Source organism: Canis lupus, chromosome 18, assembly GCF_048164855.1.
Source record: "Canis lupus baileyi chromosome 18, mCanLup2.hap1, whole genome shotgun sequence".
NCBI lineage: Eukaryota > Metazoa > Chordata > Mammalia > Carnivora > Canidae > Canis > Canis lupus.
The window spans coordinates 33,692,347-33,716,953 of record NC_132855.1 but is presented as its reverse complement, the minus strand read 5'-3'; the positions used below and the strand labels follow the sequence as shown (position 1 = coordinate 33,716,953).

The following is a 24,607-nucleotide window of genomic DNA, read 5'->3' as shown; positions in this document are numbered from 1 at the left end:
GCCTGTATCCCAATCTAAGGAGATAATCAGAAATAAAATCAAATTAGGTGCTCATTTCCCAAGCTAATGTGAAGTTAACCATAATCCAAAATGTGATCATTGGATTTAGACCTTTGTAAAGCTATGTTGATGAAATTTAAAAAACCAATAACTAGGGATGCCTGGGTGGTTCAGCGTTTGAGCATCTGCCTTTGGCTCACAGCGTGATCCCAGTCGCGGGATCCAGTCCCACATCGGGCTCCCTACAGGGAGTCTGCCTCTCCCTCTGCCTGTGTCTCTGCTTCTCTCTGTGTCTTTTATGAATAAATAAATAAAATCTTTTTAAAAACCCACAAAAAACCAATAACTGTATTATTAATAAAAAATGATAGTGAAAGAGATTTTGTTTTCCCTTTTGCAGAGGAATCTGTGTAATAAAATCCATAGTTATATTGAGTTATCTTTTTAACATATTTTTAAACCTTCTAGAAAGAATAGGTTTACTTCATAATTTTTTTTTAATTTTTTAATTTATGATAGTCACAGAGAGAGAGAGAGAGAGAGGCAGAGATATAGGCAGAGGGAGAAGCAGGCTCCATGCAGGAAGCCAATGTGGGACTCGATCCCGGAGTGGGACCATGGACCAGAGACAAGGCAGATGCTTAACCGCTGAGCTACCCAGGAGTCCCATGGATATGTTAATTGTCAAGGTTTACAATTAATGATTATATATATATATATATATACTCTTCTTCACTTGAAGATAGACTGCTCTAGCATAAATACATAAAGAAAAGTCTCTCAGGAATTTTCCCCATTTCGGGGAAAATTAACAAGACAGGAAACCACAAATGTTGGAGAGGATGTGGAGAAAAGGGAACCCTCTTGCACTGTTGGTGGGAATGTGAACTGGTGCAGCCACTCTGGAAAACTGTGTGGAGGTTCCTCAAAGAGGTAAAAATAGACCTGCCCTACGACCCAGCAATTGCACTGTTGGGGATTTATCCCAAAGATTCAGATGCAGTGAAACGCCGGGACACCTGCACCCCGATGTTTCTAGCAGCAATGTCCACAATAGCCAAACTGTGGAAGGAGCCTCGGTGTCCATCGAAAGACGAGTGGATCAAGAAGATGTGGTTTATGTATACAATGGAATATTACTCAGCCATTAGAAACGACAAATACCCACCATTTGCTTCGACGTGGATAGAACTGGAGGGTATTATGCTGAGTGAAGTAAGTCAATCAGAGAAGGACAAACATTATATGGTCTCATTCATTTGGGGAATATAAATAATAGTGAAAGGGAATAGAAGGGAAGGGAGAAGAAATGGGTAGGAAATATCAGAAAGGGAGACAGAACATGAAGACTCCTAACTCTGGGAAATGAACTAGGGGTGGTGGAAGGGGAGGTGGGCGGGGGGTGGGGGTGACTGGATGGTGGGCACTGAGGGGGGCACTTGATGGGATGAGCACTGGGTATTATTGTGTATGTTGGCAAACTGAACACCAATAAAAATAAATTTATTATTAAAAAGAAAGAATTTTCCCCATTTCCTTTATTATTACCAGTGATTGCAAAATGTTAATAGAATTAGAATATACACATTGAAAATAAGCAGCCCACATCTAACCCAAGTGAAAAATTGAATTCCAAAAATCCAGTGATCAAAATTTATTTTTTTTATTTTTAATTTTTTTCCAGTGATCAAAATTTAAAAGCAACCAGAATTAACCTATTTCCTAGAATCCGTATTATGTTTCCAAGGGGCAGGACTAACAGGATGGTTCTAAGTACACATATTGCTGCCTACACCTGTGAAAATGTACTATGCAAGTAATTTTGGAAAAGAAAAAAATTCTACTTTCTTCACTAGTTTTTAGAGTTTAGAGGTCACAGTCATAAATATACTAGCTTGGTATTTCAGATACAGAAAAAATATGTCTCCTCAAAGTGTTGACATTTTTATATCTGGATACCTTTTGAGGAAAAAACTCTATTTGCACACACTGCTGTGAACATAATCTATTTTTTTTCCTCTGAGATAGCACAGAAAGCTTACCTGACCATATCATATGTAAATCAAAGGAGGGTTACACTACTTTTTCTGCATTTGTGGATGGATTGCTTCATATGACCTTCTGAAATGTCCATATATCGCTACTTGAATACATCAGGAGTTTTTCTGAAATGTCAGTGTCTCCAAAATTGGGCATGGAGGTTTTTATTTTCTATAAATGTTGTCTCAAGGTAACGTCCACTAGATCTCAGACAAGAAAAAATATTCTTTTGATTAACTTTTTAAAGTCTATCAAAAACAAAGGACATGGGGAAAAAAAGGACGGAAATCCATCTTGTATTATGGACAACCCAAAGGATCATACTAAAGCTAAGGAAGAGAAATAGTGCTACTGGAGTTTTAACTCATTGCTGGTTAGTTTATAGCTGCTACAAATCTTTCCTTTCAATAATTTATCTTTGGAAAGATCAGGGAAATAGTAACAAATGCATTATTCTTCAACAAATTGCTACGTCTTTTCATTTTGAGTTTAAGGTGTTTCTGGAAATATAAAGATACATTAGGGTCTTATGTTGGAATAAGGTCACTTCAAATACAGAATGGATATTGAAAATAAGAGCACTGAAGAAGGGACAGATCACTATCAAAATATCTAAACACTGTATGTTTATTCAAATTCATTTAAACAATTTGGTCTTCATAACGCACTAAAAAAATAGCAGCCTTATACGATTTGAAGGGTTGTTATTATGTGTTATAAACCATGATTTGGAGTTGTATTCTTTTTTATATTTCATATTATGACATGGCTCAACTATGGACAAAATATGGCTTACTGTACCTGAAACATATCTGTTTGTGTAGATGGAGATCGAAATTTATTTTTACTTTCATCATGGATTGTCTGATTAAATTTAGTAAATTATCTTACATCTCAAAACTACAGTTTCTTTTATATCTCTACAGTAGAGATAATTCTTTCTTCCACAAATACCGGAAAATTTTAATAAATTAAATTAACTTTTAGCACTCAGTATATGGGTAGAAAAGATACCATTTAATTATGCTCCATTTACTTTTTCTCTCATAAATTATAAAGTCTCAACAAGGAGGGGTACATTAATGCTATTACCATATTTTGTGCTGTCAGCTACTTTTCTGGATGATATGCATGTTACTATAGAATGTTAGACATCTAAAGGTGGGCTACAGTTCATTTCAGGATGGAAGATGTAATAGAAGACATGTTTTACGTCTATTAAATGGACACCATTCTAAATACTTATCTCTGACTCTTGGACTAAGATTTCCTTCTTCCGTGTGTTTCTGTTATGTTATTTAACATTTACTCAATTGCAATGAAAGAAACTAAAATGTCCCTCCCCCCAATTGTTCTATTATCTTAGATGTGTATCTGTCATATTTAGTCAGTTCATAACAAGTAGTTTACATTTTGCATTTCTATGCAATTTTCAAAAGTATTGCATCCTTAAATTCCTGTTGGTTTAAACTGTTCCACAAAATAATAGAAGTTAAATTTTAGTGGTATGGCAAGAAGATAATGAAGTCCTTAATGAAGTAGACTCTGAGAACTAAACTCTTCTCTACCTCCCTCATTCACTGATAACCTGAGATACAAATTATAATTTACACAGGAGAGGCTTTCAAAGCAGAAGTACGATAAGCATTAGCATGTCAACTTGAGTGGGGGTATTTGAGAAAAGTTGGATCACTAGTAGGACTTTAATCCAACATAGTAGTCAGTGGATCATGAGATACCATTCTTATCTTTCCTAGATGGTCTATAGTTCATGCAGAGGTAACTCAACTGCTTCAAAGTTTGGCAGAAGATGAGTCCAAAAATGTGGATAAAATAAAAATTCTGGCCATTCATTTTTTTCTATACACTTGTTTTGCCCAAGAGGAGATGTAAGCCCAGAAATCAAAATGACCTACACAAGTTCTGCCTATTTTCACTCATTTAAACCTTGAATGAGTCACTTAATCTAGGGGATTTCAAACTGTCTTCCTCTATAAAATGGGCATCGTTGTGGTGGGATCTGATTTCTTTCTTCTACCGATAAGGTTTTTATGAATCCTAGGAGTTCTATAACTTTCCAGTGAACTGAGTCGTGTCTCTTCCCCCCCCCCAAAAAAAATCAGTAACAATATTTATTGAATAATTATTATTAGGTTATATTTGCTCTTTTGCCACCTCAGTTCCATGGCATCCAGATGCAGTCAGATATGCTAATAATACAGTCTCCACAGCTTCATCACTTCACTGATGTGCTCCTAAACAAATGGATTATAGTTGATATTTTTCTATTAGTATATGTACATGGAAAGAAAGGACTATGGCTTATTAAATCATGATTCTCTAGTTGATTTTACATGTATTCTTTAATAATTTTGGAGAAACACACTATTCCAATCTGAATATATGTAGTGCTTTGCTCCACAACATGGTCTCCAGACAGAGACAGAGCACCTGTATTCAAATCCTTGTTTACACTATCCTGAAGCTTCATTCTTGGAACTTCACTGTGTTCATCAAATGAGGGAACCCCATAGTTTTTTTTAAGTTAGAATTAAATGATAGTAAGCATGTAGAACAATGCCTAGAATATATTTTCAGAATAAAATAAATATTTGCTAATATTATTGCAAAGCAACTGATACATTATTGTTAAATCTAACACAATTAGAAAATTTACTTAATTTTTATTATTTAAATTTGATGTCTACTTTTTTTTTCAGAGAATAACCCCTTGAATGCAATATAATATATGTGGAAATAACTTTGGTAGCCTGGATTATGAGCCTGATGTTCACTCTATTGGGAGTCTCCTTCACTTACCTGATACTTAATATCCAAAAACTTGAGGAGGGAATTTAGAGAAAAAATTTAAAAATTTGTCTCAAAGCTCAAAATTCACATTACTTGTAAGAATACTGAAATCAACCCAACATAAAAAAAAACTACATTGAATTTACATGAAGACATATTGCATGGACTTTAAAACATTATTTCTCTAATGATTAGAATCTGGTCTCTGTAAGGAGACAGTGGCCCAAATGTTGCCAGTGTGTGAACAAGGTATACACATGAAAATGGTTTTGAATACTTTAGAGTCCTTTCACCGTCTATGACCATGTAATGACAAGATGGATTGTAAGTTAAATTTTACATCAGTTCTTTACAGAAGGCCAAAAAAATATTTTGAGTGCTGTTGCTTTAATTTTTTTACAGAAATAAGCCAAATCAAAGCATTAATTTGGATCAATAAAAGAATACAGTCTTTAGAGCCAATTATCTGCAAAATTTCAGTATCAAAGAGTAATGGAAAAATTGCAAACAAAAATATTTTCAACTGAATGAAAAGAATTTCAATCTTCAAAGTGATCTATAGCACCCCTACCTTAAGCACTAGTAAGTACTAGTAATTCAATATGTTTGTTTAAAAAAATCAACCTTTATGCAGTTATAATCAATAGAAACCAGATATGCTGATCTCTGTGCATGGAAAATAACTGGTCATAACGTCAACATTTAAAGTTTATTCTCATTTTTCAAGCCACTGATGAACATCTTAGAATCAGGCAACTCTTACCACAATGTTCAAGCAAAGCAAAGCAAACAAACAAACAAAAACTCCATGGGAGTTATACCAGTTCCCAATGTTCATGTGAGCCTTTAGAATATATATTGACCAGAAGATAAGTAAACTAAAATTTGTTTAATAAATCATAAATGTTGTCAATATACTTTAATAAATTATGTATATTGTTATTTATCTCTAACAAGGAATTTATTTTTAAGTGAAACTTTCAGAGATTATTTAATTAGAAAATCATCTCTCTCCATTTTGTCACTGCTTTTCCCAGACCTCTAAATAACCCTGTGAAGTGTTAACTTCCAGACTCTCTCACTCACCATTAAGTTTCCCAAGATCTGAGAAAGAGCTCTTCACTAAAACTTTCTTCCAAAATGAATTCAGTAAAGGGCAAATGCAAAACAGGACACATATGGCAGGAAAATCACAGATGCAAATACTAACCAGGTAAATTATGGCTGAATGTCAATTATACTTTTAGAACAGTTCTTGGAAAATCCAAGCTTTCCCTTGAATTAAGTGATGTATTTAGAGAAGCGAATGAGAGCTAGATTCCAGCATTTCAGAATGAAATAAGTGCTGGATAAATTCAAATCATATAACAGCAGAATCATATAACCCACAGACTATAGCACCAGCTGCACCTGCATGAATGTGACCAATGCAAGGTTGTTTGAGACTAACTCAGCAAAAAATGTGGAAGCACTTGGACACCCAACAGGAATAGAATCCAGCTTATAAATTATGTATTTGTCTAAGAAATGAGATTCAAAATAACTTTATAAAATGTTTTGTGTGATTTCATATTTTCTTAAGGTTTTATGTATCCATAACACTAATGCATTCTGAAGTTGCTGTTAGAAATATGTAGTTTCAAAAATGAAGTACTTTTGATAAAATATAGTTATAATTATAATTAATCTTTATTACAAGAAACCAATCTTGATTACAATTTGTTAATTTTTTTGGCTAACAAGTGTTTCCTTATATTGCTCCATGTTTTATTACTCTAGTTTACCACAGAAAAGTAAAAGGACCATAGAAAAGAAATAATGGAAAATGAAGAAAATAATGTGATGGCTATCTCCCCAAATGCTGATTATTATGGTGGATATATTTGAAATATAAAAAGAAACCTATTTCTGCACTAGAATAGGATGTATTTCAGGTATATGCATATATCTTTTCCATAATGCCTTGTAATAGTATGGTCAAAAAGCAATAAACATTGATCATAATAAAAAAAAATCCCTAATAGTCAGTATACATTTCCAGGTTTTTAGTCTAACATTACAAAATAATTTGTCATGTAAATGCCAATTGGTTGGTTATGTATATGCTAGATCGTACAGCATTTTCTCAGGCATCTTTAATTCAACAACCTCATTCAGAGAAACACAATTATAAAAAATATTAATTAAAACAGAATTCATGGAGAATGGAAGACTATACTTGATTTTATTTCTAGTTTAACTAAGAACCAGATTCTGTAGAGGTCTACAGTATTTGAAAACATGAGATCCTTTTAAATGCAACCATTCAATACCTATGATCCAGTCTCAGGTAATTTAGGATGCAAAGCAGTAAACGGTATAAATCCCATTTTCTTTCTCTCATCCCAATCATGACACTGGTCTAGAGTTTGAAATTGAGATGAAACTTCTTCATCTGTACCTAGAATTGGGAATAGATTTCTGGAGGCCATGGAGCAGGCAAATATTTTTCACTGAGCAAAATCAGGGCTCATAGACAGGAGCGATGGTGAGTCCAGAAATCCAAGGCAAAACTGATGCACAGGTCACAAAACCAGCATTTTAGAAGAGATAGAATAGGACAAATCTTGCTGCATTTTGAAGAGCTTTGAAGCATAGAAAATGGGTAGAGAAGGTTGATGAAGCCCTCAGAAGAATGTTATAGAAGTAGCACTGACATTTACTCAGTGACCCTGGGAGCTTTAAAAAACATCAAAGGGTGAGGAAATGGGTGGCAAATCCAGTTCTTTGCTGTTTTTTTTTTTTTGAATTTTCAATACTCTATCTTTTTAAAAAAATTTTCAACTTATTTAAATTTAAAAAAATAAATAATTCACCCATTTCTCACACTTACGACCTACCCCTTGCCTCTTACAACCACTGATCTGTTCTCTGTATCTACGAGCTTATTTTGTTTTTGTTTTGGGGGGTATTTTTTTCAGATTTTACATATAAGTGAGATTATGCTGTATTTGTCTTTTGCTGTCTGATTTATTTTACTTAGTATAATGCCCTCAAGGTCGATTCATATTGTTGCAAATAACAAGATTTCATTCTTTTTTATTGCTGAATAATATTCCGGTGTGTGTGTGTGTGTGTGTGTGTGTGTGTGTGTGTATTGGTGTATCACAATTACTTTATCCATTCACTCATTGATGGACACTTAGGTTGTTTCCGTATCTTGGCTTTTGTAAGTAATACTTCAGTGAATATGGGGGTGCATATACATTTTTTGAGTCAGTATTTTCATTTCCTTCAGATAAATACCCAGAAGTGGAATTGCTGAATCATATGGTAATTCTATTTTTAATTTTTTGAGGAACTGTCATACTGTTTTTCACTGTAGTTGTACCAATTTACATTTCCACCAGTAGTGCACAAGGGTTCCCTTTGCTCCATATCTTTGTGAGTACTTCTTATTTCTTGTTTAGATGATAGCCATTCTAACAGGTGAGATACTTCATTGTGGTTTTCATTTCATTTCCCTGATAACTAATGATGTTGAACATCTTCGTATAACTATTGCCCATCTATATGTCTTCTATAGAAAAATGTCTATTCAGATCTTCTGCCCATTTTTTTAAGTAGGCTCCACACTGGGTGTGGAGGCTTGATCTGAGATCAAGACCTAAACTGAAAAAAAAAAAAAAAAGAAAAAGAAAAAGACCTGAACTGATACCAAGAATCAGATGTTTAACCAAATGAGCCACCTAGACATCCCTCTTCTACCCATTAGTTATTTATTTTTTAATTTTATTTCATTATTTTAAACAATATTTATTTATTTTAGAGTGAGAGACAGTGAGAAAGAGGTGTGAATGCAGGGAGGGGAAGAGGGAGAGGGAGAGAGAACCCTTAGCAGACTCTGCACTCAGCACAGAGCTCAACATGGGACTCAATCTCACAACCTTGAGATCATGACCTGAGCCAAAACCAAAAGCTGGATGCTTAACTGACTGCAATACCCAGGGGCCTTCTGCCCATTTTTTAAATGAAACTGTTTTTTTTTTGTTTGTTTTTTGGGATTTTTTTGTTGTTGTTTTTGCCATTGAGTTGTATGAGTTCTTTATATATTTCAAAGATTAGCCTCTTGTCAGATGTATGATTGCAATTATTTTCTCCCATTCAGTAGGCTCCCTTTCCATTTTGTTGATGGTTTTATTTGCTGGGCAGAACCTTTCTAGTTTAATGTAATCCCACTTATTTATTTTTGCCTTTGTTGCCTTTGCTTTTGGTGTCAGATTCAAAAAATCATTGTCAGGACTCATCAAGGAGCTAACTGCTTATGCTTTCCTTTAGGAGTTTTGTGGCTTCAGGTCTTACATGTAAGAAGTGCATGTAATGAATGAAGTCTTTAACTCACTTTAAGCTTATTTTTCTGTATGGTATAAAAGTGGTCCACTTTTATTCTTTTGCATGTGGTTGTCCGATTTGCCCAACACCATTTATTGAGGAGACTGTCCTTTCCCCATTGTATATTCGTGGATCCTTTGTTGCAAATTAACTGACCAAATGTGTTTAATTTGGGGCTCTCTAGTCTTTTCTTTTGATCTATATATCTGTTTTTAGGCCAATATATAATGTTTTAATTACTATAGTTTTGTAATATAGTTTGAAATCAGGGAGTATAATGCCTCCAGTTTGTTCGTCTTTCTCAGGATTTTTTTGGCTTTTCAGGTTTTTTTGTGGTTCCATACAAATTGTATAATTGTTTTACTTCTGTAAAAAACATCAGTGCTATTTAGATATCACTGCATTAAATTTGTATTGCATTGAATTTGTAGATTTATTTGGGTAGTATGGATATTTTAACAGTATTAATTTCTGCAATTTATAAGCCTGGAATATCTTTCCATTTATTTGTTTCATCCAATTTCTTTCATTGGTGCCTTGTAGTTTTCAGAATATACATCTTTGATTCATCCACTTAGTTAAATTTTTTCTCGGGATTTTTTGAATGTAATTGTAAATGGATGTTTTTTAGAAAATTTTCTTTCTATTAGTTCATTATTAGTGTAAAGAAATCCAATAGATTTGTGTGTACTGGTTTTGTATCCTGTAACTTTATGGAATTTGTTTATTATTTCGAACAGTTTTTTATGAAGTTTTTAGGATTTACTGTATACAGTATCATGTCATCTGCAGATAGTGACAGTTTTACTTCTTCCTTTCCAGTCTGGATGCTTGGAGTCTTGCTTCTTTTTCTTGCCTAATTGCTCTGGCTAGGATTTCATTCAACTGTGTTGAATGAAGGTGGCAAGAGTGGACATCTTTGTTTGTTCCTAATCTTAGACAAAAAACTTTTAGCTTTTCACCATTGAGTATGAAGTTAACTGTGGGCTTATCATATGTAGCCTTCATTATGTTGAGGTATGTTCCCTCTAATCCTACCTTGTTGAGAGTTTTTATCATAAACAGATATTGAATTTTGTTAAATGCTCTTTCGGTATCTGTCAACATGATCATATGATTTTTGTCTTTCATTTGTTAATGTGGCATATTTTATGACTTAATTTGGCATATTTTATGACTTTATTTTTAATGTGGCATATTTATGACTGACTGATTTGAGAATGTGAAACAATTCTTGCATCCCTGGAATAATACCACTTGATTGTGGCATATGATCCTTTTATTGTATTGTTGGGTTTTTTTTTAGAGATTTTATTTATTTATTTATTCATGAAAGACACAGAGAGAGAGAGAGAGAAGAGAGGCAGAGACACAGGCAGAGGGAAAAGCAGGCTCCATACAGGCAGCCCGACGCGGAACTTGATCCGGGGTCTCCAGGATCATGCCCCGGGCTGAAGGTGGCGCTAAACCGCTGGGCCACCCCGGCTGCCCTTTTATTGTTTTGTTGAATGTGATTTGCTAACATTTTGTTGAGGATTTTTGCGTCTATGTTTATAAGGAATATTGGCTTATACTTTTCTTTCTTTTCTTTTTTTTTAATTTATTTATGATAGTCACACAGAGAGAGAGAGAGAAAGAGGCAGAGACACAGGCAGAGGGAGAAGCAGGCTCCATGCACCGGGAGCCCGACGTGGGATTCGATCCCGGGTCTCCAGGATCGCACCCCCGGCCAAAGGCAGGCGCTAAACCGCTGTGCCATCCAGAGATCCCTATACTTTTCTTTTTTTATGGTGTCTCTCTGATTCTGGTATCAGTCTAGATTCATAAAATGAGTTTGGAAGAATTCCCTCTCTTATTTTTTGAAAGAGTTTGAGAAGGATTGGTATTAACTATTCTTTAAATGTTTGGTGGAATTCACTGATGAAGCTCTCTTATCCTGAACTTCTCTTTTGTTGAGAAGTTTTTGATTACTGTTCAATTTCCTTTCTAGTAATCAGTCTGTTCCAATTTTTATTTCATCATGATTTAGTGTCAGTAGGTTGTATGTTTTTAGGAATTTATTCATTTCCTCTAGATTGTCTAATTTGTTGGCATATAATTGTTCATAGTAGACTCATGATCTTCTGCATTTCTGTCATATTGCTGTAACATCTCTTTCATTTCTGATTTTATTTGAGTCAGCCTTGCTAAATGTTTTTTAATTTTATCTTTTCAAAGAACTATTTCTTAGTTACATAGATCTTTTCTTTTTTTTACATAGATCTTTTCTATTGTCTTTTTAATTTCTATTTTATTGATTTCTTCTCTAATATTTTTATTTCCTTTTTTCTACTAACTTTGGGCTGCATTTGTTTTGTTTTGTTTTGTTTTGGTAGCTTCTTGAAATGTAAAGTTAGATTGTTTGAGAACTTTCTTGTTTCTTGCGGTAGATACTTATCACTATGAATTCCCTGGGAACTGCTTTTGCTGCATCCCATAAATTTTGGTATATGCTTTTCCATTTTTGTTTGTTTCAAGACATTTTTAAATTTCTCTTTTGACTTCTTCTTTCATCCAGTGATTGTTTGATAATATGTGGTTTAGTGTTCACATATTTGTAAATTTTTAAATGTGCTTCATGTAATTAATTTCTAGATTTATACCGTTGTCGTTGGAAAAGATGCTTCTATGATTTCAACCCTCCTAAATTTATTATTTATTTATTTTTAAAATTATATTTTATTCACTTATTCATGAGAGACACACAGAGAAAGAGGCAGAGACATAGGCAGAGGAAGAAGCAGGCTTCATGCAGGGAGCCCAATGTGGGACTTGATCCCGGGACTCCAGAATCATGCCTGGATCCCAGGACCGTGGATCATTCCCTGAGCCAAAGGCAGGTGCTCAACCACTGAGCCATACAGGCATCCTAAGCCTCCTAAATTTATTAAGAAATGTTTTGTCACCTGATATATGATCTATCTTGGAAAATATTCCATGTGCACTGAGAAAAATCTATACTCTGTTACTTTTGGATGGAACGTTCTGTGAAAATCTGTTAAGTCCATCTCATCTGGCCTAACATGTCATTTGAGGCCAATGTTTTCTTGTTGATTTTCTGTCTGGATGATCTATCCAACTGATGTAAATGAGGTATTAAAGTTCCCTACTATTCATGTATTTCTATTTCTCCCTTTATGTTTGCTAGCATTTGCTTTATGTATTAAGTGCCTCCATGTTGGGTGCACAAATATTATATTGTATTGTTGGATTGACTCTTTGCCATTGTGTAAAGCATTTCTTTATCTCTTATTGCAGTCTATGTTGTCTAATATAAGTACAGCCAATCCAGCTGTTTTGGCTCCATTTGTAGGAAATGCCTTTTTCTGGTGCTATTCAAAAGAAACTCTAGGGGGCACCTGGGTGGCTCCCTTTCAGTCTGGATAAGTCCTTCCACCTAAGGTATATCTCTTGTAAGTAGCATATAGATAAGTCTTATTTCTTATTAAAACTATTTCAAGTGTTGTATTGAAAATATTTCATAATAGAATCATTATTTTCTTTCTGGGGTCAGCACAGTATGAAAACAGACATTTAATAGTATTAATAGTAGATAACATTTGTTAAGTGTTTAGCATGACCTAACCACTAAGCTAAGCAGCTTGAGCACCATATTTTATTTATGCAGTTTAATGATTTATTTATACTTAACATGTGATGTAACTAAAATTCAGTAAGGTTATGTGAACATCTCTTTGTAATAAGAGATGCAATAATCTTTTGAACTGATGCTCTTCAGCATGAGCATTAGATGATGGCAGCATGAGAATTACTTATGCTAGTTAAGCACTACTTTATCACTGTAGTTTGCTGAAACTCAGGTCAGAATTCTACAAAGTAAACTTTAAAAATATAAGAGATCATTTAGAGAAATGAATTCTTCATCTCAGGAAATGATTTTCAAGTCTAGAGAAGAAATTTCCTTTGTCAGGTGGGGTGAGTAGGGAGTGGGGAGGAGGAAATTTCTTAAACTGTCTTGAAGTTATTGTTAGGAAAAAAATGTACTGAGGAAAGAGTCACATCTGAGGTTGGATACTTGTGGCAATAATAAAAAATAGTTGTCCATCCTGGATGTATCATTTGTCATTAGGAAAAAAACAAAAGACAAAAAGGAAATAGTACTAACCTAAATAGGACATATTTATAATCACATTTTTTGATAAAGTTGAATAGGAGATAGACTGATTAATACCAATATGGCAATTTTCCCCAGAATGTAATTGGAAGACCTCACCATCATTCAAATCTTTGGATTTGCATTCCCACAGTTTCTTTCTTTTTTTTTTTTTTTTAAGATTTTATTTATTTATTTGAGAGAGAGTGAGAGAGCACAATCGAGGGAGCTCAGGCAGAAGGAGAAGCAGGCTCCCCACTGAGCAGGAAGCCCCACCAGGGACTTGATCCCAGGACTGTGAGATCATGACCTGAGCAGAAGGCAGATGCCCAACTCACTGAGCCACCCAGGTGACCCCACAGTTTCTTTTGAAAAGAACCAGATTAAAAAAAAGTAGTCCCTCTAGTTTTCTTCTTTAGGGTAAAATTCTAGTGCAAGATTCTACTTATGATCCAGGAGTTGAAGAAGATCGGATTTCTCAGGGCTGTATGTTCCTCTCTGCAAGATTATCCAGAGGCAATATTTAACACCATCCACAAGAAAAAGCTAAGATTCATGGTAGGAAACATGATCTCCTTTTTGTCAGCTCTTCCTCATGTTATTGTTATGTCAGCAGAATTTATCACAGGGATTACAGTAAATGGATTTCTTATCATCATCAACTGTAAAGAATTGATCAAAAGCAGAAAGCCAACACCAGTGCAACTCCTTTTCATATGTATAGGGATGTCGAGATTTGGTCTGCTCATGGTGTTAATGATACAAAGTTTTTTCTCTGTGTTATTTCCACTCTTTTATAAGGTAAACATTTTTGGTACAGCAATGTTGTTCTTTTGGATGTTTTTTAGCTCTGTCAGTTTCTGGTTTGCCACCTGCCTTTCTGTATTTTACTGCCTCAAGATAGCAGGCTTCACTCAATCCTGTTTTCTTTGGCTGAAATTCAGGATCTCGAAGTTAATGCCTTGGCTACTTCTGGGAAGTTTGCTGGCCTCCATGAGCATTGCAGCTCTGTGTATTGAAGCAGATTACCCTAAAAAGGTGGATGATGATGCCCTCAAGAATGCCACATTGAAGAGGACTGAACCCAAGATAAGGCAAATTAGTGAAATGCTGCTTGTCAACTTGGCATTACTATTTCCTCTAGCCATATTTGTGATGTGCACTTTTATGTTATTCATTTCTCTCTATAAGCACACTCATCGGATGCAAAATGGATCTCATGGTGTTAGAAATGCCAGCACAAAAGCCCATATAAATGCATTAAAAACAGTGATAACATTCTTTTGCTTCTTTATTTCTTATTTTGCTGCCTTCATGGCAAATATGACATTCAGTATTCCTTATGGAAGTCATTGCTTCTTTGTAGTAAAGGACATAATGGCAGCATTTCCCTCTGGTCATTCAATTATAATCCTCCTGAGTAATTCTAAATACCAACAACCTTTCAGGAGACTTCTCTGCTTCAAAAAGAATCAATGAAGAGGAGAAGCAATGTAAAATATTGTGTATTTCTTTAACATGGACTCGATGGACTTATGATTGTTTTTGGTTACTTATGTATTTTGTGTGCTCTTTTGGGCAATTTCCTTCTCATCTCCTATTCCCAGGACAGGTGAAGCACTAATTCTGAAGTGGGGTGGAATAGGATATTTCTTTTTCCAGGGATTGTATCTTAAAAATATTATGATAGTAACACATTTAAATAATTAGTACTTGCAGTAGAGTCCCAGTTGCGTTATAAATCAGGGAAAAATTATCTGTTATCTGTCTTCTCATGTCTTCTGGTTTTGATAAGCAAAATCAAATTGATTTAGGAGAAGAGTTGGAATAGTATAATAAATTTGGCTATTTGGGTAAACATAGCTATTTTTAAAAAGCATCATTTGTGTAATTATTGTTAAAATGCAAATTATATACTGAAAGTGTATGTACGTCAAGACAATGTATTCAGATATACAGATTAAAGTCCTACTTTGCTTTCAATTTCAGTTACTAGTTCAGGTTTGTTAATGATAAGATGCAAATTGAGCTAGCATGCATGTGCATAGACACACACAATCCAGGGTCTCTGTGTTTTACAAGATGAATAAATCTTTTTCAACCCCCTGAAGTGTTAAACTGATGCCCAAAGAGAATCTGAGTGAGGTCATTGACTTTGAAGCCCCAGCAGGAAAATGTTCAACTGGTGTCTTACCCCTCAACTGGGATGTTAACTCCTTCGAACTGGAATGTTGTCTGGGGTATGGCAACAGCAAATGACTTAAAGATCTAAGGTAAAAGTTTCTAAATATATTGATAGATTTAAGTGGATTCTGCTCCTTAAGTATCTTAAATAATCTTGCTTTAGGAAAGGACAATAATTTTTGTAATGTCTTACATCTCAGGATATGTTTGAATCTGTGAAACCTTCACTGGCTCCTAAACAAACAAACAAAAAGATGTATAGTTACTGTAATTGTAAATAAATTGTTGTCAGGTGAATTAGAAGTTGCAAGGGTGGAAAAAAAAATACCAAACCTAGATATGTCTGTGTGTGTCCCTGTGTGATTTGTTTACTTTACAAAATAGTTTTACACAGAATTGTTTACTTCATCCTCAGATCACTTTGTAAATAGACAGTAGAATTATCTCCATTTTCACATGCATAAATAGGGTTGGAAGAGAATATTACAGATTCCTAAAGTCCATCAGCTACACTCAGTAGTGTAATTGGAACTCAAATGTGGCTCTTCTGTCTCTACAGCCGGTACAGTCTTATTTGGTTTTCTTTCCATTACTGTTAATACCAACTTTAGATTCTGAAATTTGTGATAAGAAACGATGTTTGCCCTATAATGTATGATACCCTATGACCTTTCTTCATTATGTCCCTAAAATGTCAACTGAAAAATATTTCACAAATCTCTTGAATTATCCTGTTAATTGGTCAAAACATTTATTTTTTAATTTATCTCATATTTGGCTTACTAATAGCCTAAAGTGATCTAAACAGAGGTCCCCCAATTTACAATTTAATATCACTCAACTCTGGGAATTTGCTGTGCCACTTTCACTTATTATGGGTCAGGGAAAATTAAGCTCTCTACTGGGAAAAACTGGTATTCACTATGTTTCCAGCCTGAGCTCTGGACAATTGTGTAGCTGGAGCCTATTCTTTAGATAGCATGACCAATGAGTTTTTGCATCATACTGGGGAAGCCCTATGACCCCTTGTTTCCAAAGCCAAGTTGAAAGTCTCACTGATGCTAGTACCTGAATTACATAGGTATTCATGATACATACATCCATATTGAGGTCTGATACCGTTGGGCCATTTATATCTTCTACTATATTCATTTTTTAAATTTAAAAATAATTTTAATAATTGTTTTTTAACTTGTAAAATAATACATAATATAGAAAATTGGGAAAATACAGAAATATAATAAGTGAACCTGATAGAATGCAAGGTAAAATTTTCATATACATTCTTTTGGCATTTGAAATCCATATACAGGGCAGCCCAGGTGGTTCAGCGGTTTAGCGCCGCCTTCAGTACAGGGCATGATCCCGGAGACCCAGGATCGAGTCCCACATTGGGCTCCCTGCATGGAGCCTGCTTCTCCCTCTGCCTGTGTCTCTGCCTCTCTCTCTGTCTCTCTCTGAGTCTCTCATAAATCTCATAAATAATCTCATAAATCTCATAAAAAAAGAAATCCATATACACATATGTGCATATACAAGTATATATATGTGTGGCGTAATTTATAACATTATGGAGATCATGCTGTATATATACTTTTTGCTATATTTTTATTTAAATTATGTGTATAAAATTTTGCACTTGTAACAGCTTCATGTTTCATTTTATGGGTATAGTTTTGTTTTAACCATTCCTATATCATTAACCTGTATTTCCATTAACAATGAGAACTAAACAGTGGAAAATAATGTTGATATCATTGAAAAAAAATCACTCAAACAAAACAAAACAAACAAAAATAAAATAAAAGTTTACAATTAAAGAACAAGGAGAATATTTTGCTATTATTACTATTCATACATGAGTAACCAAATTTGTACTACTGCCTTGAAAATTTTTGGTATGAGAATTTCTTGACATAGGTCTGTGAGCATGAGAATCCTTGGAATGAGCCTTTTGGCATGGGAAACTCTTGTAATAATGCCATGGTCTGGGAATTCCTTGGAATGGGGCTGTGGCATGGCAAGTATTCCAAGATTATAAAGAGGCACTAATGCCTTTGAGAGAAATTCCAATAATCAGGTAATTAATTTTCTATTCCAGAATTGCTTTGCATTTTGTGTTATTTCTTACTGATCATAACAACCCTGGTAGAGAATATTATTATCTGGTTAAAATATTAGGAAATATAAACTTGGAGAGACAAAAGAATTGGTTATTTATCTAGACCTGAATCTTGCCTTCTAAATCTAAAGTCCTAATTTTTTTCTAAACATAATTATGCATAAAAATTGCCTGGGAAATACTTTTTAAAGTGTGGATTTCTGGGCTTATCCTAGATTGGCTGAATATAGTCTCTGGAGATGGACCCCCAAAGTCTATTTTATAGATATGCCCAGGCAATTCTGATGTAACCTGTTTACCAACCAAGGTTTGTGGCCCACTACTCTACAGCATATTAATGCTACTAACTGGAGCCCTAAAAATATATTCATGTCAACATAAAGTTTTTCTTGGGAGAAAATTTTTAAGGCACTTAAATAACATTCTTTTTCATTATAAAACATTCAAGTTATTGCTTAGCCTTTTATTTAGACTCTTTTGGCTGAAAAGAACTGATTCACATTTTGGTCACCTAATATATGTGGAATGCACATGAAATGATAAAGAATAAACACTGTCATGGAAATACAAAAATAAAAGCTGATGCTGGCCAAGTAAAAGGAAACTCTATAGATAGAGCTCAACAGCCATAATAATTGGAAGCTTCCCTAGTGCTCCTCCAATATTATGAGTCAACCTCTCTCTGTATACCCACTTTTCCTTCTCTCACTATAGGCAATAATTCTCCTCCATGGTGTGGAGGATATATAAATATATATATTATATTATTATAATAATATAATATATATTTCTTATATATAACCCATTTTTCTGCTTACATATATTTATAACTCTTATTTCATCATAAATACAACTAAGTCTACCATTCTGGACCTTGACTCTACCTCGTGACTTTTTTTTATCTTATACTTCAATGTATATTGGTGTGTGTGATTTGACTTATTCCTCAATTCAAATTTTTCTAGGATATAACTGATTGCACATCTGTCATCCAATTACACACCTGTCATTGTTGTCAGGCCATCATTAGGATCTCTGGTAGGTCTAGGTACTGGTTATCCTTGGATTAGGGGTCCAAATATGAACCAATCAGATTCAATCTGGGAAGGTAAAGCCACTGGTCTGCCTAGGGCTCCCTATCCCTTCAGCTGGGCTGTAAACAGAGAGGTTTCTCTGAAAACATCAGGCTGGGGTTATCAGATTGATTATCACAAATCTGTATGCTTCTGTAATGCCTCATTTTTCAGGACTCAGATAAGGCAAGAGATACCCATAGTTTCCATGAAGACTTTTCATGTCACTGAGAGCTTAAAATCCACAAATAGGAATTTGATTTATCTTCCCTATGTATTCTAGATAATTTTATGTCAAAGAGGATTTGTTATGTATTTGGACAAGGTCTTTTACTATACAATACTAAATGTATACTATTCAGTAAATAAGTAAATACTGAGAGTCAATTATGTAGATACACCGAGGTCCACATGTTTGTATGTTTATAGTTCTTGGGCACATCACAACTGTTTCAAAGCTGAAAATGAGTTTCAGGACAACTGTATTTGTTCTATTTCCTCTTGCTTCTCCCTCCATAGATACAGCTCTCTTTTATATATTTCAATAGTAGACAATTTATATTTAATTAATCAATAAAGAGTTTTAGTTTTAACCATTGGGTCAAGTTATTAGAAAGATTTTATCAAGTTAATCCTGAAAATTCTGTACTTCTTCTGTGACACTATTTAAATAGTAAATCTTTTGAAAATTAAGATCTACCCATATACACAACATATTTATCCACTTTTCAAATAATAAGAATTGCAAAATCTTATTGTATAAGAATTCCTTTCACTTTATAAGACAAGCTTCCTGGATTTTATTGAAGGGATAAATAGGAAAATTGCCAATAACTTTCACATAAGTAATTTCAGGATTAAAAGAGGTAATACAGATTTCTCTGATGGGGTTATGAATAGGCCATTGACACTACTTATGACACCAAATATGATACAATATATTGTTTTCAGAAGGAGATACTCTGATCATAGCATAGATTAGCTTTGTATCAGTTAGTTGCCCCTGATTCCATGGAGTAAAGCGTAGGTCAATTTCAATAAAGGCATGAACTCTGGAAAATTAGTTCTCTGCGTGTTTGACTTGAATGGGATGAATCTCAGTGTGACATCCAAGGGACGATGGGAAATAGAGGTATTTTAAACTAAATTTGCCATTTTTGTCAGAGTTCTGCTGTGTGTCACAGATATATAGTATAGAGGCTCCTTGACACATGGAAAGTAACACTCAGATTTCATGCTTCAAGTTGATGGTATTGAGTCATTAATGGAATTATTCTTTTTTTAATTTTTATTTATTTATGATAGTCACAGAGAGAGAGAGAGAGAAAGAGAGAGAGAGAGAGGCAGAGACATAGACAGAGGGAGAAGCAGGCTCCATGCACCGGGAGCCCAACGTGGGATTCAATCCTGGGTCTCCAGGATCGCGCCCTGGGCCAAAGGCAGGTGCTAAACCGCTGCGCCACCCAGGGATCCCAAATTATTCTTTTTTTTAAAAGATTTGTTTATTTATTTGAAAGAGAGAGAGAGAGCAGGAGGAGGGGCAAAGGGAGAGGGAGAGAGAAAATCTCAAGCAGACACCCTGCTGCGCATAGAGCCTAACGCAGGGCTGGATCTCAAGACCCTGAGATCATGAACAGAAACCGAGTCAGTTGCTTAACCAACAGTGCCACCCAGGTGCCCAGTTCATGGAATTCTTACAACGCTGTACTATGAGGCCATGCTATGAGGACATAGATGAATGAAAGAAAGTATTTAATTCTTGAGTATATTTAATTTCTAACTCAGGGAAATTATAACAACAGTTGCCATACAGAATCACTGAGCACAAAGCACTTATACTCATTAAGTACATGTTATATCAAGAAGTGCTCTTTCAGAGTATGCCAAATATTGTTCTCTAATTTGTCAAGGGGTATATAGTTTTATAGAGGTGATAGGGCAGTGGAAATAAATTCTATGGAATTATTCCATGGAAATAGATGGGAATTAAAAAGGATGGGGCTTTATTGACCTAGTTTTCTTGGTAATGATTCTGAACTTTCAAATGTGTTTTCATTTTCAGAGACCCTTGTTGTTGCGATATGTCTTACTAATTAATTTAAGAAGTTGCTAAGTCTGTGCTTATGTCCCTTTTTAAAAATTGTACTTCCCCCTTGTGGTCTGTGTTTTTTTTTCAATATCTAGTTTCATGTAAGTAACATAAATGGCATTTTGTTCTTTAAGCCATCATTAAATTATTAATAGGTTTTGTTTTTACTTTTCAAATATATACTAAATTTTCTAAGAAATTTAGATAGCTCTATCAGTGTTCTCCCGGGTTGTACCATAAGTACTACAATGTGTTAAAGCTTCTATAACTTTTTTTTTTGCTTTTATAACTATTTAAATCATAATCACATTTATAAAAAGCAAAGCATTCCTTGGGGCACCTCAGTGGCTAAGCATCTGCCTTCAGCTCAGATCATGATCCCAGGGGTCCTGGGATGGAGCCTTGAGTTGGGCTCCCTGTTCAGCGGGGAGCCTGCTTCTGCTCTGCTCCTCCCCCTACTCATGCTCTCTCCCTCTCTCAAATGAATAAATAATTTTTTTAAAAAAGTAAAGATTTGCTACCATATGAAAGAAGTTTTAGGATCTATACTAGTTATTCCCTCACTATTCTCTAAAACAGAGGTTCTCAAATTTAAGTGGACATCAGAATCACTTGGAGGGCTTATTGAAAGGATTGCTGCACCCCACCTCCAGAGTTTCTGACTTGGGTAGGGCCTGAGAGTTAACCCTTCTAAAGATGCTCATGCTGGTGGTCAAGGACCACACTTTGGGAACCACTGATTGAGAGTTCGTGTATTGTAAAGGCTAAGAACCTGGCCTCTGAGGCCAAACTGGATTGGTTTTCATCCCGGGCCAGCTGTATATTAATTGTATAATCTTGAGCAAGTAATTAGACCCCTTCCTTCAGCATCCTCATCTGTCAGATGAAAAAAGAGAAGTACCTATTCCCAGAGGTTACTATGAGATTGAGTGTATTAACAGGTATAACACACCTAGGACAGTGTCTAGCACACAACAAAGACCTGTCCCAAATATTTAATGAGTCAAGGAAATATTTTAATTGCTGCTATGTGGAAGGCATGCCAATTATTTCTTAAATAAATTTGTCTACTGTTTTGAAACTGGACAAATAGAACTAGAATTCTATATTGGTACTTGGAGAAAAGAGGTCAAATATGCTTTAGTTTAGAATGACAAAAAGGTTAGTATTTCAGTTTGGCATAATAGTAAGCAAGTAATTTTGACTTCTTTAAAAAACAATAGACTGACCCAGGTGGCAGAACAAAAATTAGTAACCGCCCAGAAGGAGGAACCACAAAAGGACAATAGCCCCTGCAGATGGGAGTGACGGAAGGTGCCAAGAGCCTAAGGAGTATGACAGAAAGACAGATGAGAAGGCAATGTTCGCCATCTTGCCTAGGTCATGGTTTCAGCTGTGGGACACTGTTGTGCATTGGCCTGGTGAGTAAATATGGAACAAGCCATCTGTGGAACATCACTCCCACACCACCCATGGAGATCAGTGGAGCATGTTTTTATCAGTGTGACTTGAACATAGATGACTGAGGGAGAAAGTCTCTAACCACAGTAAATTTGAGAGGCCCTTTGGAACAAAGGGGAAACAAACAAACCAAAACACAAATCAACAGACAGGCTTTGAACATTAATGACATCAAACCAGGCATTCTCTGGCCTAGGACGGAACAGCCAGTATAGGCACAGCGTGAAAGCATCATACATAATTAGAGATACTTTATGCTTATTGACCCTGTTTTGTAGATAAACTTATCATGAATGTATTTCCATTTCTGGTAGTGATCAGAAAGCACGACTTTCCAATAACAATCATAATCATCTGTTAGAAAAATCTATTCTAAAATTTATTGAGGTTCTGTGGTGCATCAAGCATGACTATCTTAACGGTCCTGAGACTGGCCCTGAGAATTTACCTTGATCTATCTGGACAATAAGACAATTAGTATAGGGGGCTCCTCCCTCCCCCTAACAGAAGGAGTTGTTAGCTTCCCACTGGACTGTTAGCATTTCCCCTTGAAAAATAGGAATGCAACTTTGCACAGGCCTGCAAAGCCATCAGATGCTGGGCTTTCTCAGACAGTTCTATGAATAGCTGGCAGCCAAATTCAGCAAGGCTGGTCCCAGAAACTTGTTAGTCACTTTGATCTGGCCTCCACCTCCATTGATAAAGTTGCTTCCAGATATGCTTTGTGAAACAGAGGAGTAGCAGGAGGAGGAATTCCTATTACCCAGAAAGTTCACTTACAATGTGTCCAAGAGCAGGTGCTGGCCCACATCATCTATCTAGAGCATATTAGGGGGATCAGAAAACTTAAGTCCTCTTTTTTCCTGATCTTTGCTTGTATATTTGTTACTCTAATAAAATCCATTCCCTAACCCACACTGTGTGACATGTCAGGTGATGAGTGCAAAGAGGCCTGCCTCGCACGACTGAGTTGAGAATAATAGGTTAATTTTATTTCCAAAATTGTAGAAAATTGAGTACACTCAATTCTACTATCATTTTCGTGAATAAACAAAGCAAAAGAATAAAGTTGAACACTGGGGAAAACAACACAGGCAAATTTATCTTGGCAGCTTGAGTTATAAACTGGGATAAGATTATAAGTAATGCACTGCCACCCAGTGGCACACTTTCACTTTAAATGAAATAATGGTTTATAGAGTTCAAAGACTCCAGCCACTGGGAGTCTTTGGTCAGGAACTTTTATACACCACTAGCAAAGTATGAGGGAAAGAGAAGTTAACACTCAGGTCATAGGAAATTTTGAACCAAATGAGAGTATATAACTAACCCAAGTCAAACAAGCAAATTTTTAAAAAAGCAAAACCAAAATCATTTATAAGATAATTGGAAACTTGGCTTTTGCCTTGATACTCAATATCAATGATTTGTTGTTCATATTTTTTGATATTGTAGTAGTACTGGGCTTATGCTTTAAAATAAAGTCACTTTTGTCTTTTAGAGTAAACATTTCAAGATAATCACTGATAAAATGATGTGATGCATCAAATTAACATGCAGAGTGGAGGGAGATAAACTGGAGCTATATTTGAAGCAATTTGAGTTATAAAATGAACATTTTTAAAGTTGCATGATGGTTACATGGGGATTCATTACATAAATCTGTCTACTTCTGTGCATATTTGAAATTCTCTATAACAATTTTTTTCAAATATTACCAGGACATATATTACCCTTGATTATAGGATTTGATTAGTAAAAATAGTGTTTTCCCCATAAATTGTTTTGCCGAAATCAGTAGATTAAATCATAGGTGAGAAAGAAGAACTTATAATCTTTGTGTGCCTTATAAATGAACATGGAGGAAACTAACACAGACCTTCTTAAGTCCAAGGGAATTAGAGAGTTGAAACAGCTTCTTGGGACGCCTGGGTGGCTCAGCAGTTGAGCATCTACCTTTGGCTCAGGTCATGATCCCGGGGTTCTGGGATCCAGTCCCACATCGGGCTCCCTGCAGCGAGCCTGCTCCTCCCTCTGCCTGTGTCTCTGCCTCTCTGTGTGTCTTTCATGAATAAATAAATAAAATTAAAAAAAAAAAACCAGCTTCTCAAGCATGTTTGTATCAAGGGTCAAACTCATGTCGACTTATGAAACAGATGACTAAAAAATAACAAAAGATGAATTGTCAAGACTTCTTATTTAGTAAACTGCACTGGAGTGCGGTTAATTTCTCTCTCTCCCTCCTCTCAGTATCTAACTATTTGAGCTCCCAAGTATGCGGATTTTCTGACCTTTCAAAAAAG

General features: G+C 35.1%; 1 protein-coding gene across 1 annotated transcript; it reads left to right on the top strand.

The window, feature by feature from the left end:
* The first annotated feature begins 13,942 nt into the window (after positions 1-13,942).
* On the top strand, positions 13,943-14,854 carry LOC140609520 (taste receptor type 2 member 2-like). The gene has a single exon (XM_072784766.1). The coding sequence runs from the start codon at positions 13,943-13,945 to the stop codon at positions 14,852-14,854; it is 912 nt and encodes a 303-aa protein (XP_072640867.1).
* Positions 14,855-24,607: the final 9,753 nt, after the last annotated feature.